Below are 13,441 nucleotides of genomic sequence, written 5' to 3'. Positions count from 1 at the left end.
GCCACTGCAGGCCAGGGCTTTAACCCGCTGCGCCACAGCACCGGCCCCCAACCCAACCAATTTTCAAATCTAATTTGAAAATAAGAAAAAAGGGACATTCCCTATTTAAAAAATATTAAACAGCTGTATCAAATTAAAATGTATCTTTGTGAAAAGAGTTGGCGGTGATGAGTGTATATCTAGGTTGAGTCAGATGCAGAGAGGAAAAAAATCCCGTGTGAAGTCCAGTAGTGGTTTCCGTGGCAGAGCTCAATTTTTTTTTAAAGGTTTATTTATTTATTTAGAAGGCAGATTTACAGAAAGGCAGAGGCAGAGAGAGAGAGGTTGTCTACCCACTGGTTCACTCCCCAAATGGCTGCAACAGCCGGAGCTGCACCTATCCGAAGCCAGGAGCCAGGAGCTTCTTCAAGGTCTCCCACATGGGTGTCAGGGGCCCAAGCACTTGGGTCATCTTCCTCTGCTTTCCCAGGCCATTAGCAGGGAGCGGGATCGGAAGTGGAGCAGCCAGGACTCGAACCAGCGTCCATATGGGATGCCAGCACTGCAGGTGATGGCCTTAGCCTCTAAGCCACAGCTCTGGCCCCTAGAGGTCAAGTTTGAAACCTTCCATTTTCAAAGTGGAATTTGGTTATGTAATACTGTGATGTCCGGAAGTTCCACTTGGCTACAAGTACTCCTAATTCAACAAGATCCAAATGAGATCTTTAGTTGGGATTGATGAGGAGAAAGGAATTAGAAATATGAGAATGTTTCCACAAAGTTCAGGGAAATGTGTATTACATAAAAACTATGCATGGATTTCATTTTTTTGCACCAAAAAGACCCCCCCCCCTTTGTTTTTTAGAAAAGCAGAGATAGAGACAAAGAGAAAGAGGCAGAAACAGGTATCTCCCATCTGCTGGTTCACTCCCCAAATGCTCACAACAGCTTTGCCTGAGCTGAAACTGGGATCCGGGAACTCGGCCCAGGTTTCCCATGTGGGTGTTAGGGACTCAGATGTCCTGAGGCATCACCAGTGCCTCCCAGGGTCTGTATTAGCAGGAAACTGGAGTTAGGAGTGGAGCTGGTGCTGGAACCAGGCCTTGCGACGTGGGATACTGGTGTCCCAAGTGGCATCTTAACTGGTAGACCAAACATCTACCAAACTTATCTTTTAATCCCAGTTTTACATGAGCTTCTTGGAAGTACACTGACAATGGTACAGTAAGAGAGAAAATCATATGTAAAAACTTGTTTAATCATCAGATACATAAACAGATGAGATAGAAGTAGCTAATTATTTGATTCTTGTTTTGATTACCAATAGATAAATGTTGGCAATATTTTCTACTGTAAAGTTTCAGGACACACTCTTTTTTCCTAAAGATTTGTTGATTTGTTTGAAAGGCAGAGATACAGAGAGAGAGAGAGAGATCCTCCATCTACCAGCTCACCCCCAAAATGGCTGCAACAACAAAGGCTGGGCCAGGCCAACGCCAGGAGCCTGGGACTCCATCCTGGTCTCCCGCGTGGGTGGCAGGGGTCCAACTACTCGGGGGATCCCTTCCCAGGCACATTAGCAGGGAGTTGCATAGGAGCAGAGTAGCTGGGACTCCAACCAGTGCTCATATGGGATGCTGGCATTGTAAGCTGTGGCTTATTAACCCATTGTGCCATAAACCCAGCCCCAAATTCTATCTTTTTTATGTCATCTTCCGTCTAAGAATTATATCTAATGGAATTAGTGAATTTAAGTCAGGTCAAAAGAAATTATACAAATGATTTAAAGAGGAATTTTTCAATTCAAAAAATCATAATAGAGACATCTGGAACACATTTAACACACCCATAACTGTATTCTGAGGATAAGAGTAGGTAGAATGGGACAGAAACAGTACTTGAAAGTAAAATTTCAAAAGGTTCCAAGTCTGATGAAAAAGATCAATTGACAGATTCCATAAATACTGCAAATCCCAAGCAGGATAAATTGCAAAGTAAGCCATGCCAAGACATATCATTGTCCAATTGCTAACCATTAAAAACAGCTAGAGGGGCCAGCGCTGTGGCGCATGAGGTTAATCCTCCACCTGCGGTGCTGGCATCCCGTATGGGCGCTGGTTCTAGTTGTAGTTGCTCCTCTTCCAGTCCAGCTCTCTGCTGTGCCCTGGGAGGGCAGTGGAGGATGGCCTCCATGGGAAACCGTGGAGCAGGTTTTCTGCATGGAGGAGATTTTCCGCATGGGAAACCAGGAGGAGGCACCTGGCTCCTGGCTTCGGATCGGCGCCGCTCCAGCTGTTGTGGTCACTTGGGGAGTGAGCCAACCAAAGGAAGACCTTTCTCTCTGTCTCTCTCTCTCTCTCTCTCACTGCCTGTAACTCTGCCTGTCAAATAAATAAATAAAAATATTTTAAAAAAACAGCTGGAGAAAAAACATACACCACTTCAACTTTATAACTTTAAGACTGATGGCTTACTTTTCAACAAAAACCATAACAATCAGAAAATAAGTGAATGACAACTTGAAGTGCTGAAAGGAAAAATACTGTGAAATTACTGTGAAAGTAAACGTGGTCACAGAAGGGGGGAAAATATGGAAAAATACATTGTCAGAAGAATTGTACTTCGGTCAGAATTAAAGCACAGTGGGTGAAGCTGCCACTTGGGACACTGACATCCCATATGAGCACCAGTTTATGTCCTGGCTGCTCCACTCTGACCCAGCTCCCTGCTGATGGCGTGGGAGAGCAATAGAAGATGGCCCAAGTCCTTGGGCCCCTGCACCTGCATGGGAGGCCCAGAAGAGGCTCCTGTTTCCTGGCTTCAGTCTGCCCCAGCTGCCATTTGGGAAGTGAACTATCAGATAGAAAATTGATCTCTCTTTCCCTCTCTCTCTCTCTCTCTCTCGTCTCTCCTTCTCTGTGTAACTCTGCCTATTAAATTTTTAAAAAATATTTATTTATTTATTTATTTGAAAGTCAGAGTTACAGAGAGGCAGAGGCAGAGAGAGAGAAAGAGAGAGAGAGATCTTCCATTTACTGGTTCACTCCCTAGATGACTGCAACAGCCGGAGCTACGCTGGTCCGAAGTCAGGATCCAGGAGCTTCTTCTAGGTCTCCCACGGGGGTGCAGGAGCCCAAGGACTTGGGCCATCTTCTACTGCTTTCCCAGGCCATAGCAGAGAGCTGGATTGGAAGTGGACCATCCAGAACTCTAACCGGCGCCCATATGGGATGCCGGCACTGCAGGTGACAGCTTTACCCGATACACCACAGTGCCAGCTCCTCTCTCAAATTTTTAAAAAGTCTTTTAAAAATAATTGTATTGTAAAAAACACACCAGAAAATTTTCAATGTGAAAGAAATTCTCTGGTGGCTGCAGAGAGCTGTAAGACAGTATGCAGAGGATTAGTGGACAAGGAGAAATTACAATTTGGTAATCAATAAAATAATGATAATATATCTTAGAATTCATAATGTATGGAAAAGTAAACTATAACAATATTACAAGTGCAAGAGATAGGTAAATGGAATTAAACTGTCATAAGTTTTTTACACGGGAGATAACATAAAAATGTTAATCTGGGGCTAGCGCTTGGCACAGAGAGTTAAACCACAGCCTGAAGTGCTGGCATACCATATGGGCACCGGTTCAGGTCCCGGCTGCTCCACTTCCAATCCAGCTCCCTGCTAATGCACCTGGGAAAGCAGCAGAGGGTGGCCCAAGTATGTCGGCCCCTGCATCCCCATGGGAGACCTGGAAAAAGCTCCTGGCTCCTATCTTTGGCCTGGCTCAGCCCTGGTTGTTGTGGCCATTTGGGGAGTAAAACAGTGGATGGAAGATTTCTCTCTCTGTCTCCCTTGTCTCTCTCTGTAACTCTGCCTTTCAAATAAATAAAATAAATCTTTTTTTTACAATGCTAAACTGGAATGCAGTAAACCCACTGCACAGTTTTTAGATTTATTTATTTATTTGAAAGGCAGACTTGGGGCTGGCGCTGTGGTGCGGCGGGTTAAAGCCCTGACCTAAAGCGCCGGCATCCCATGTGGGCACTGGTTCGAGTCCCGGCTGCTCCTATTCCAGTCCAGCTCTCTGCTGTGGCCTGGGAAGGCAGTGGAGGATGGCCCAAGTGCTTGGGCCCCCGTACCCGCATGGGAGACCCGGAAGAAGCTCCTGGCTCCTGGCTTCAGATTGGCTCAGCTCTGGCTGTTTCGGCCATCTGGGGAGTAAACCAGTGAATGGAAGACCTCTCTCTCTGTCTCTACCTCTTTCTGTAACTCTGTCTTTCAAATAAATAAAATAAATCTTTTTTTTTTTAAAGGCAGAGTTACAGAGAGAGAGAGGGAGAGAAAGAGAGAGCCACAGCTCTGGCCCCCAATATGCATTTTGTAATCACAAAATCAAGGACAAAAATTAAATGATAATTGAAAAGACCTTAAAAAGTTAATACAGGAGAAAAATGAAATAAGAACTTCACTGGGGTTGGCACTGTGGCACAGTGGGTTAAGGCCCAGCCTGCCATGCTGGCATCCCATATGGGCGCCGGTTCTAGTCCCAGCTGCTCCACTTCCGATCCAGCTCTCTGCTGTGGCCTGGGAAAGCAGTGGAAGATTGGCCAAGTCCTTGCACCCCTGCACCTACATGGGAGACCTGGAATAAGCTCCTGGCTCCTTGCTTTGGATGGGTGTAGCTCCAGCTGTTGCCACTATCTGGGGAGTGAACCAGCAGATGGAAGACACCTCTCTCTCTCTCTCTCTCTCTCTCTCTCTCTCTCTTCCGCCCCTGCACCCGCGTGGCAGACCCGGAAGAAGCTCCTGGCTCCTGGCTCTGGATCAGATCTGCTCTGGCCATTGTGGCCATCTGGGGAGTGAACCAGTGGATGGAAGATCTCTCTCTGGCTCTACCTCTCTCTGTAACTCTGTCTTTCAAATAAATAAAATAATTCTTAAAAAAAAGAATTTTATTAATTCAGCATGGAGTGCTAAAGGATTAATAAATAAACTGAAGACAGATGGGGAAAGCAATAAATAACACTATGACAGACTTCAACACTTTCACTAGTTACTTAGAGAGGAACGACACAAAGATTCCACTGAAACATGGGAGTATCAGCTTAGATTTAAAAAAAAATACTATGCCAAGCATTTCCAGGAGACACACTTTAAGTGTGAGAACACAAAGATGTGAGTTAAAAATTTAAGAAGATATACCATGCAAACATGAACCAAAGGAGACCTGGTGTAGCTATATTGTGGAAGTCAAAGTAGACTATAGCAAGAAGTATAGAAGATAAAGAAGAGTGCTTTATAATAAGAAAAGCAGTAATTCAAAGGAAAGATATCAGAATGCAAATGGCTTCAAAATATCTAAAGGAAAAGTTGACAGAGCTATAAGGAAGAGAAATATTTCTACTCCCTAAAAATGAACAATTCAAAATGGAATTGAGGAAATACTTTGATCCATAATGCATAAATAAGAACAAAATACTTAGAAATATGTTTAACAAAAGAAATGTAAGATATGTACACTGAAAACTATAAAACATTCTTTGTTAAAATAAATTAAAGAGGGGCCGGCACTGTGGCGCAGTGGGATGACGCCCTGGCCTGCAGTGCCGGCATCCCATTTGGGCGCCGGTTCGAGACCCGGCTGCTCCACTTCTGATCCAGCTCTCTGCTATGGCCTGGGAAGGCAGTGGAGGATGGCCTGAGTCCTTGGGCCCCCGTACCTGCATGGGAGGCCAGGAGGAAGCTCCTGGCTCCTGGCTTCAGATTGGCGCAGCTCCGGCTGTTGCAGCCAATTGGGGAGTGAACCAGCGGATGGAAGACCCCCATCCTCCCCACCCTGTAACTCTGACTTTCAAAAAAAAAAAAAAGACAAAAAAAAAATTAAAGAAGGGATGGTATTGAAGCTCCAATTCAAAACCCAGCTGCGGGGCTGGCACTGTGGCGTAGCAGGTAAAGCCACCACCTGCAGTGCTGGCCTCCCATATAGGTGCCAGTTCGAGTCCTGGCTGCTCCACTTCTGATCCGGCCTGAGAAAGCAAAAGATGGACCAAGTGCTTGGGTCCCTGCACCTGCATGGGAGACCCAGAAGAAGCTCCTGGCTCCTGGCTTAGGATTGACACAGCTCTGGCCGTTGCAGCCAATTGGGGAGTGAACCAGTGGATGAAAGACCTCTCTCTCTCTCTACCTCTCTCTGTCTCTCCTTCTCTCTCTGTGTAATTCTTTCAAATAAATAAATCTTAAAAACAAACAAAACACAGCTGCTCTGCTTTCCATCCAGCTGCCTGCTAATGTGCCTGGGAAGGCAGCAGAAGATGACCCCAGTGCCTGGGCCCTGTCATTCACGTGGGAGACCCTGATGGAGTTCCCTCCTGCCTTCGGCCTGGCCCAGCCCTGGCTGTTTCAGCTATCTGGGGACTGGACCAGCAGATTTCTCTCTCTCTCTCTCTCTCTCTCTCTCTCTATCTCTATCTCTATGTCTCTGTCTGTAGCCTTTAAAATACAATTATATGAATCAAGAAAAGCGACAGCTATGAAGCAGGAGATGGGCCCTCACCAGAAGCAGATCAGCTGGTGCCTAGACTTCTGGATTTCAGAACCATGAGAGAGAAATTGCTGGCTGCCGCCTGCAGTGCCAGCATCCCATATGGACGCCGGTTCGAGACCTGGCTGCTCCACTTCCAATCCAGCTCTCTGCTATGGCCTGGGAAAGCAGTGGAAGATGGCCCAAGTGCTTGGGTTCCTGAACCTGTGTGGGAGACCCAAAAGAAGCTCCTGGCTCCTGGCTTTGGATCGGCACAGCTCTGGCAGATGTGGCCAACTGGGGAGTGAACCAGCGGATGGAAGACTCTCTCTCTCTCTCTCTCTCTCTCTGCCTCTCCTTCTCTCTCTGTGTGTGACTCTTTCAAATAAATAAATAAATCTTTAAAAAATAAACTCTGTGACCCATTAGAGCTGAAGTATTACTTGCAAACTTCTGAGAAAAGAGATGTGTGAGAGCAAGGCAGACAATCGCCCACCTTAGAGAGTTTTCCAGTCCTATAATGCGTTCAGTCAGGTCCCAGTTGCCTCTCTCAAGGCTCTGAATATTGGTGTTCTTCAAAGACTTAATTCTGGATAGAGAGGCAATGAGTTCCTGCAGGTCCTTGATGTCCTCCTTCAGGGACATTATCTGGAACGTCTGCTGCGCGTTGTGTTCTCTGTAACTCTCCAGCTCGCTCTGCATCTCCCGCAATGAAGTTTCTTTCACGAAGAGTTTGTTTTGAAGATTCCTTAGCTAGTGAGACAGAGAAAGTTACTTAAAATCATTTACAATGTGGGTACCAAAAAACTTCATGAAAAGAAGTCATTACTGCTAGGTAAGCTGTTCATTATGATACAATACAAGGAAGCCTTTCAAATCTACTCCTGAGGGTATGCTCCGTTGAAAAACATTCTAGAGGCCGGCGCCGCGGCTCACTAGGCTAATCCTCCACCTTGCGGCGCCGGCACACCGGGTTCTAGTCCCGGTCGGGGTGCCGGATTCTGTCCCGGTTGCCCCTCTTCCAGGCCAGCTCTCTGCTGTGGCCAGGGAGTGCAGTGGAGGATGGCCCAGGTGCTTGGGCCCTGCACCCCATGGGAGACCAGGAAAAGCACCTGGCTCCTGGCTCCTGCCATCGGATCAGCGCGGTGCGCCGGCTGCAGCGGCGGCCATTGGAGGGTGAACCAACGGCAAAGGAAGACCTTTCTCTCTCTGTCTCTCTCTCTCACTGTCCACTCTGCCTGTCAAAAAATAAAAAATAAAGTTATGCACGGACAGTACATTTCTTGTGCCAAAATAGGCTTATTTTTTAAATTCCACTTTCCATGAACTTTTTGAAGTCTATGCATATATCTTGAGGAAAATAAAGTTTCCTAAAGCTATGAAGAGAAGCAGGAGTGGTGGCCTGTGGGAGGGAACAACACAAAAGACGAGCGAAGGCTGCAGGAGGAAGAGACCGAAGAGGACTGGAAGGGCCGGAGGGGCTGTGCAGCTCAGGGAAGAGGCTTATCTGCTCTGGGCTGCATGTAAAGGCTCCCTGCTTGGGGTGGCGCTGTGGCACAGCAGGTTAAAGCCCCGGCCTGCAGCGCCAGCATCCCATATGGGCGCTGGTTCTAGTCCCGGCTGCTCCACTTCTGATCCAGCTCTCTGCTATGGCCTGAGAAAGCAGTAGAAGATGGTCCAAGTGCCTGGGCCTCTGCACCCATGTGGGAGCTCCTGGCTCCTGGCTTCAGATCAGCTGAGCTCTGGCTGTTGTGGCCAGCTGGGGAGTGAACCCGCCAGGCCTATTCCAGGCCAAAGCCAGGAGCCAGAAACTCCATCCAGGTCTCCCACGTGGGTAGCAGGGACCCACGTTGGCCAGCATCTGCTGCCTTCCCAAGATGCGTCAGCAGGATACTGGATCGGAGGGGAAGCAGCCAGGACGCCAACTGGTGCTCTGATATGGCATGCTGTCGTCACAGGCAACGGCTCAACCTGCTGCACCACGATGCTGGCCCTGAGATTACTGGTGTCATAACCAAAATCATTCAGGAACATTTTGTTATGGAGAAAAATTGCATTGTTTAGAGACACTCTATTTCTTGGTTGCAGAGACTGTATGAGTCTGAAGACCTAGCACTTTTTTTTAATTTTTATTTTTTGACAGGCAGAGTGGACAGTGAGAGAGAGAGACAGAAAGGTCTTCCTTTTCCGTTGGTTCACCCTCCAATGGCTGCTGCGATCAGCACACCGCGCTGATCCGAAGCCAGGAGCCAGGTGCTTCCTCCTGATCTCCCATGCAGGTGCAGGGCCCAAGCACTTGGGCCATCCTCCACTGCACTCCTAGGCCACAGCAGAGAGCTGGACTGGAAGAGGGGTAACTGGGACAGAATCCGGCGCCTCGACCAGGATTAGAACCCAGGGTGCCGGCACCGCAGGTGGAGGATTAGCCTAGTGAGCCGCGGCACCGGCCTAGACCTAGCACTTTTAAACTAAATTTGTAGTCCAGTATGGATGACCAAACTTCAAAAATTCATGGAAAGGGGAATTAAAGTTTATTTTGGTGCAAAAAAATCTGAAATCTATTTTTTTCATACTACGTGTTTTCCCTGAACCTTTGGAAGACTTCTTATAAGCGTAGATTCCAAAATATTTTTGCACCAAAAATTATTCTTTTAATTCCATTTTCCATGAGCTTTTTGAAGTATCTTCGTATCTAAGATGGATTTTCCCCACATCTAAAACGTTTTGTGAAATTATAACAATGAATCAAGGCTTATCTGTTCTCTCTCAAAACATACTGCCATGTCTTTTTCAAAATTTCATTGCTGTGAAAACACATTCCAGTGAGTGAAGAGAGTTTACAGAACAAGAAAGTACTCGGAATTCAGTGAGACCAGGGAGATGCTAGCCACAGGCAATTAGTTAAATATTTTCCCTCCCTATCATGGCGGTTGTGAAGATTAAAGACAACATATGTCAAGGGTCTAGGATAGCGTCTGGAAAAGTCTACAGGTATGCAGCAGGATGCAGGGTGTGGGAGTTGTCATCGGAAAGTATGCCACACAATGGGGCCGGCACTGTGGTGCAGTGGTTTGAGCCCCTGTCTGCGACACTGGCACCCCATTTCAGAGTCTTTCTGTTCCACTTTTTTTTTTTTTAAGGGAAAGGTTTATTATTGGGTGGGGGAAGTCCAACAGGCTGGGGGATGAGGGGGAGGGCAAGAGAGTAAGAGAGAGGGATCAGGAGAGAGAGAGCAAGAGACCTCTGCTCTACTTCTGATCCAGCTCCCTGGGAACATACCCGGGAAGACAGTGGAGGATGGCCCAGGTACTTGAGTCCCTGTCATTCGTGTGGGAGACCCAGATGGAGTTCTGGGCTCCTGGCCTGGCCTAACCACAGCCATGGCATCCATCTGGGGCAATCAATCGGTGGATGGACGGTCTTTCAATCTCTCCCTCTCTCTTTCAAACACATAAAATAACTTTTTTAAAAAAGGGATTCCACATATTTCCCTAGTTATCTGCAACAGCAACTAAGCTGGCGGGTAGAGGGCACAGATCATGTCATAAAGGCAAAGCGAAAGGGGCCGGTGCTGGGCGCAGTGGGTTAAAAGCCCCGGCCTGCGGTGCAGGCATCTCACATGGAATGTCCTTGGGTCCCTGCACCCACGTGGGGGATGTGAAAGAAGCTCCTGGCTCCTGGCTTTGGATTGACACAGCTCTGGCCATTGCAGCCAATTGGGGAGTGAACCAGTGGATGGAAGACCTCTCTCTCTCTCTCTCTCTCTCTGCCTCTGTATCTCTGCCTTTCAAATAAATAAATCAATCTTTAAAAAATATTTGAGGCCGGATGGCAATCAAACAAATTAAAATAAAGAAGTCAATGTGATAACTTATTTTCAGTAATTGACATTTATGAAGATATACCAGAAGTGGCACTACAACATTTAAGGAATGTTGGTTAATTTGCATGCATATCATATGTAAAAGTGACATTTAAAATATCTACATCTAGATAAAATCTTTCTAGGTAAATATTTCTAGGAAGTATTTTGCTGATGTTAGGAATAATGCTAAACTGGATGTGAAAAATCCAATATTGTGGGGGTATTTTTTTCTTTAAATGACCATAACAAATGTAAATATTTTAAAAAATATTCATTTATTTGAAAGGCAGAGTGACAGAGACAGAGGGAGAGACAGAGAGAAAAAAATATTTTCCATCTGCTGGTTTGCTCCCCAAATGGCTGCAACAGCAAGGGCTGGGCCAGGCCAAAGCCAAGATCCTAGCACTCTATGTGGGTCTCCGTCTGGGGTGGCAGGAGTCCAGGTGCTTGGGCCATCGTCTGCTGCCTTCCCAAGTGCATTAGCAGGGAGCTGCATTGGAAGTGGAGCAGCTGGGACTTAAACTCTGATATGGGATTGTCCACGTTGCAAGTGGCAGCACTGCTGAGCGAACCAGTGCTTGCAATAACTGGGGCTGGGCCAGGTCAAAGCAGGAGCCGGGTGATGAGTCAGGGTCTCACACGTGAATGATAAAGATGCAAGTATCTGAGTGACCACCTGCTGCCTGCCAGGGAGCTGCAGTCACCAGCAGAGCCGGGGCCCCAACCCAAACCCAGGCACTCCAACATGGGATGAGGCATTCCAAGTGGTCTTTTTTTTTTTTTTTTTAAGATTCATTTTATTTATTTGAAAGGCAGAGTTGGGGGGGGAGGGGGATGGGGAGGAGGGAGGGGAGAGGGAGAGGGAGAGGGAGAGGGAGTCGGGGAGGGAGAGGGAGAGGGAGAGGGAGATCTTCCATCTGCTGGTTCACTCCCCAAATGCCAGCAATGGAGCAGCCAAGAGTTTCCTTTGGGTCTCCCATGTGGCTGCAGGGGCCCAAGCACTTGGGCCATCCTCCACTGCTTTCCCAGGTGCATTGGCAGGGAGCTGGATTGGAAGTGGAGCAGCTGGGACTCAAACTGGCTCCCATATGGGATGCTGGCGATGCAGGCAGCAGCTTCATCTGCTATACCATGATGGCAGCCCTCCAAGTGGAATCTTAACTGCAGGCCTTCCCCCAGTAGTTTTTAATATATTCACATAACCATGACTGTAATCTAATTGCACATCATTTTCATCATCCCCCAAAACTCATACTCACTAGTGGTTATATACCTCCCCATATCCTTCTCCTACCAGTACTTGGCAATTATTAATCTACTTTCTATCTCTGTTGATATGTTTATTCTGGACATTTAATACAAATGAAACCATAGGATACATATTTCAAAATGTGGGTGGAAAATGGAATTAAAAGGTTTATCTTGCTACAAAAAAAATTAAAATTCATGCATATTCGGGGTTTTCACAAAGTTCTTGAAAAATGCTTACTATGAAAAATGTATACGGCCCAGCTTTTTGGTGTGGCAGGTAAAGCCGCTGCCTGCTACCCTGGCATCCCATATGGGTGCCAGTTTGTGTCCTCTCTGCTCTACTTCCAGTCTAGCTCCTTGCTGATGGCCTTCAAAAAGCAGCAGAGGATGGCACAAGTGTTTGTGCCCTGCATCCATGTGGGAGACCCAGAAGAAGCTCCTGGCTCCTGGCTCCAGCCTAGCTCAGCCCTGGCCTTCACAATTATCTGAGGGAGTGAACCAGCAGATTCTCTCTCTCTCTCTCTCTCTCTCTCTCTCTCTCTCTCTGTGTGTGTGTGTCTCCCTCTCTGTCGTTGTAACTCTGACTTTCAAATGAATATATACATCTGTAGGGAAAAAAGGAAAAAACTATATATAGATGTCAAAATTTGTGCACCAAAATAAATTTATCTTTTTTCCTTTAAAAATTTGTAGTATCCCCATATATAGTCTCTTCTTCAGCTAGCATTTTTTAAGCAGATGATGAAGTCTTTTTGTTTAAGATTTATTTATGTATTCAAAAGGTAGAGTTTCAAAGAGGGAGGGAGGGAGGGTGGGAGGGTGGAAGGGAGGGAGAGAGAGAGAGAGAGAGAGAGAGAGAGAGATCTTCCATCTGCTTGTTCGCTCCCCAAATGGCTGCAACAGCCAGGGCTGAGTGAGGCTGAAGCCAGGAGCCTCATCCAGGTCTCCCACACGAGTGTCAGGGGCCCAGGCACTTGGTCCATCCTCTGCTGCTCTCCCAGGCGCATTAGCAGAGAGCTGGATCAGAAGTGGAGCAGCTGGGACGTGAACCAGCACCCATTTGGGGTGCCAGTGTCTCAGGCAGCGGTTAACCGGCTGTGCTACAATGCCAGCCCCATCGAGACCTACCTATGTTGTACCATGTATGGGTACCTAATTCCTTTTTATGCTGAATGATGTTCTACTGCATAAAAATGCCACATTTGTTTAACATCTCATCAGTTCGTGAATGTTTGGGTCGCACCCACTTTTGAGCTTTCTGCATAATGATACCATGAGGATTCAGGGAGAAGTTTTTATGTGAGTATGTTTTCAGTTCTCTTGATTATCTACCTAGGAGCAGAACTGCTGAGTCATGGCAACTCTGTGTTTAGATTGTGAGTTGGAAATATTTTTGAAATAGCGACATTTTGGAGGAAAGATTAGTGGTTGCCAGAGCTTGGGGTAAGAAGGAAGGAGGTGTGGGTATAGAAGGATAACGTGAAGGATCCTTGTTGGCACTGTGGAGTATCTTGACTGATGTACACCCTAACCACAAATGAGTGCAAGAACGCTTGGAAAAATCTGAGTAAGAGTATCCAGGCTGTTACATTATATTAGAGTTTTGCAAAACGTTACCATCGGAAGGAACTGGACAAAGTGGATAAAGGGTTGTTCTATTATGATTTTTAAAGAAGATTTATTTATTTGAAAGGCACAGTTACATACAGATAGGCAGAGTCGGGGAGGAGGGGAGGTCTTCCATCTGCTGGTTCACTCCCCAGAAAGCCACAATGGCTGAAGCCAGGAGCCAGGAGCTTCTTCAGGGTCTCCCATGTGAGT

The 13,441-nt window shown here is 46.8% G+C and overlaps 1 protein-coding gene across 2 annotated transcripts in view; it reads right to left on the bottom strand.

Moving 5' to 3' along the window:
- Positions 1-13,441, bottom strand: part of LOC100347009 (coiled-coil domain-containing protein 170) — a 51,302-nt gene that overhangs the window by 21,256 nt on the left and 16,605 nt on the right. For both annotated transcript variants that reach the window (XM_070065053.1, XM_070065052.1), the window contains exon 3: positions 7,001-7,257. In XM_070065053.1, coding sequence (XP_069921154.1) covers positions 7,001-7,257 — 257 coding nt within the window. The remainder of the gene's footprint in view (positions 1-7,000; positions 7,258-13,441) is intronic.

Source organism: Oryctolagus cuniculus, chromosome 20 (genome assembly GCF_964237555.1).
Source record: "Oryctolagus cuniculus chromosome 20, mOryCun1.1, whole genome shotgun sequence".
Classification (NCBI taxonomy): domain Eukaryota; kingdom Metazoa; phylum Chordata; class Mammalia; order Lagomorpha; family Leporidae; genus Oryctolagus; species Oryctolagus cuniculus.
The sequence above is the reverse complement of the archived record's forward strand: the minus strand, read 5'-3'. Positions and strand labels throughout refer to the sequence as shown.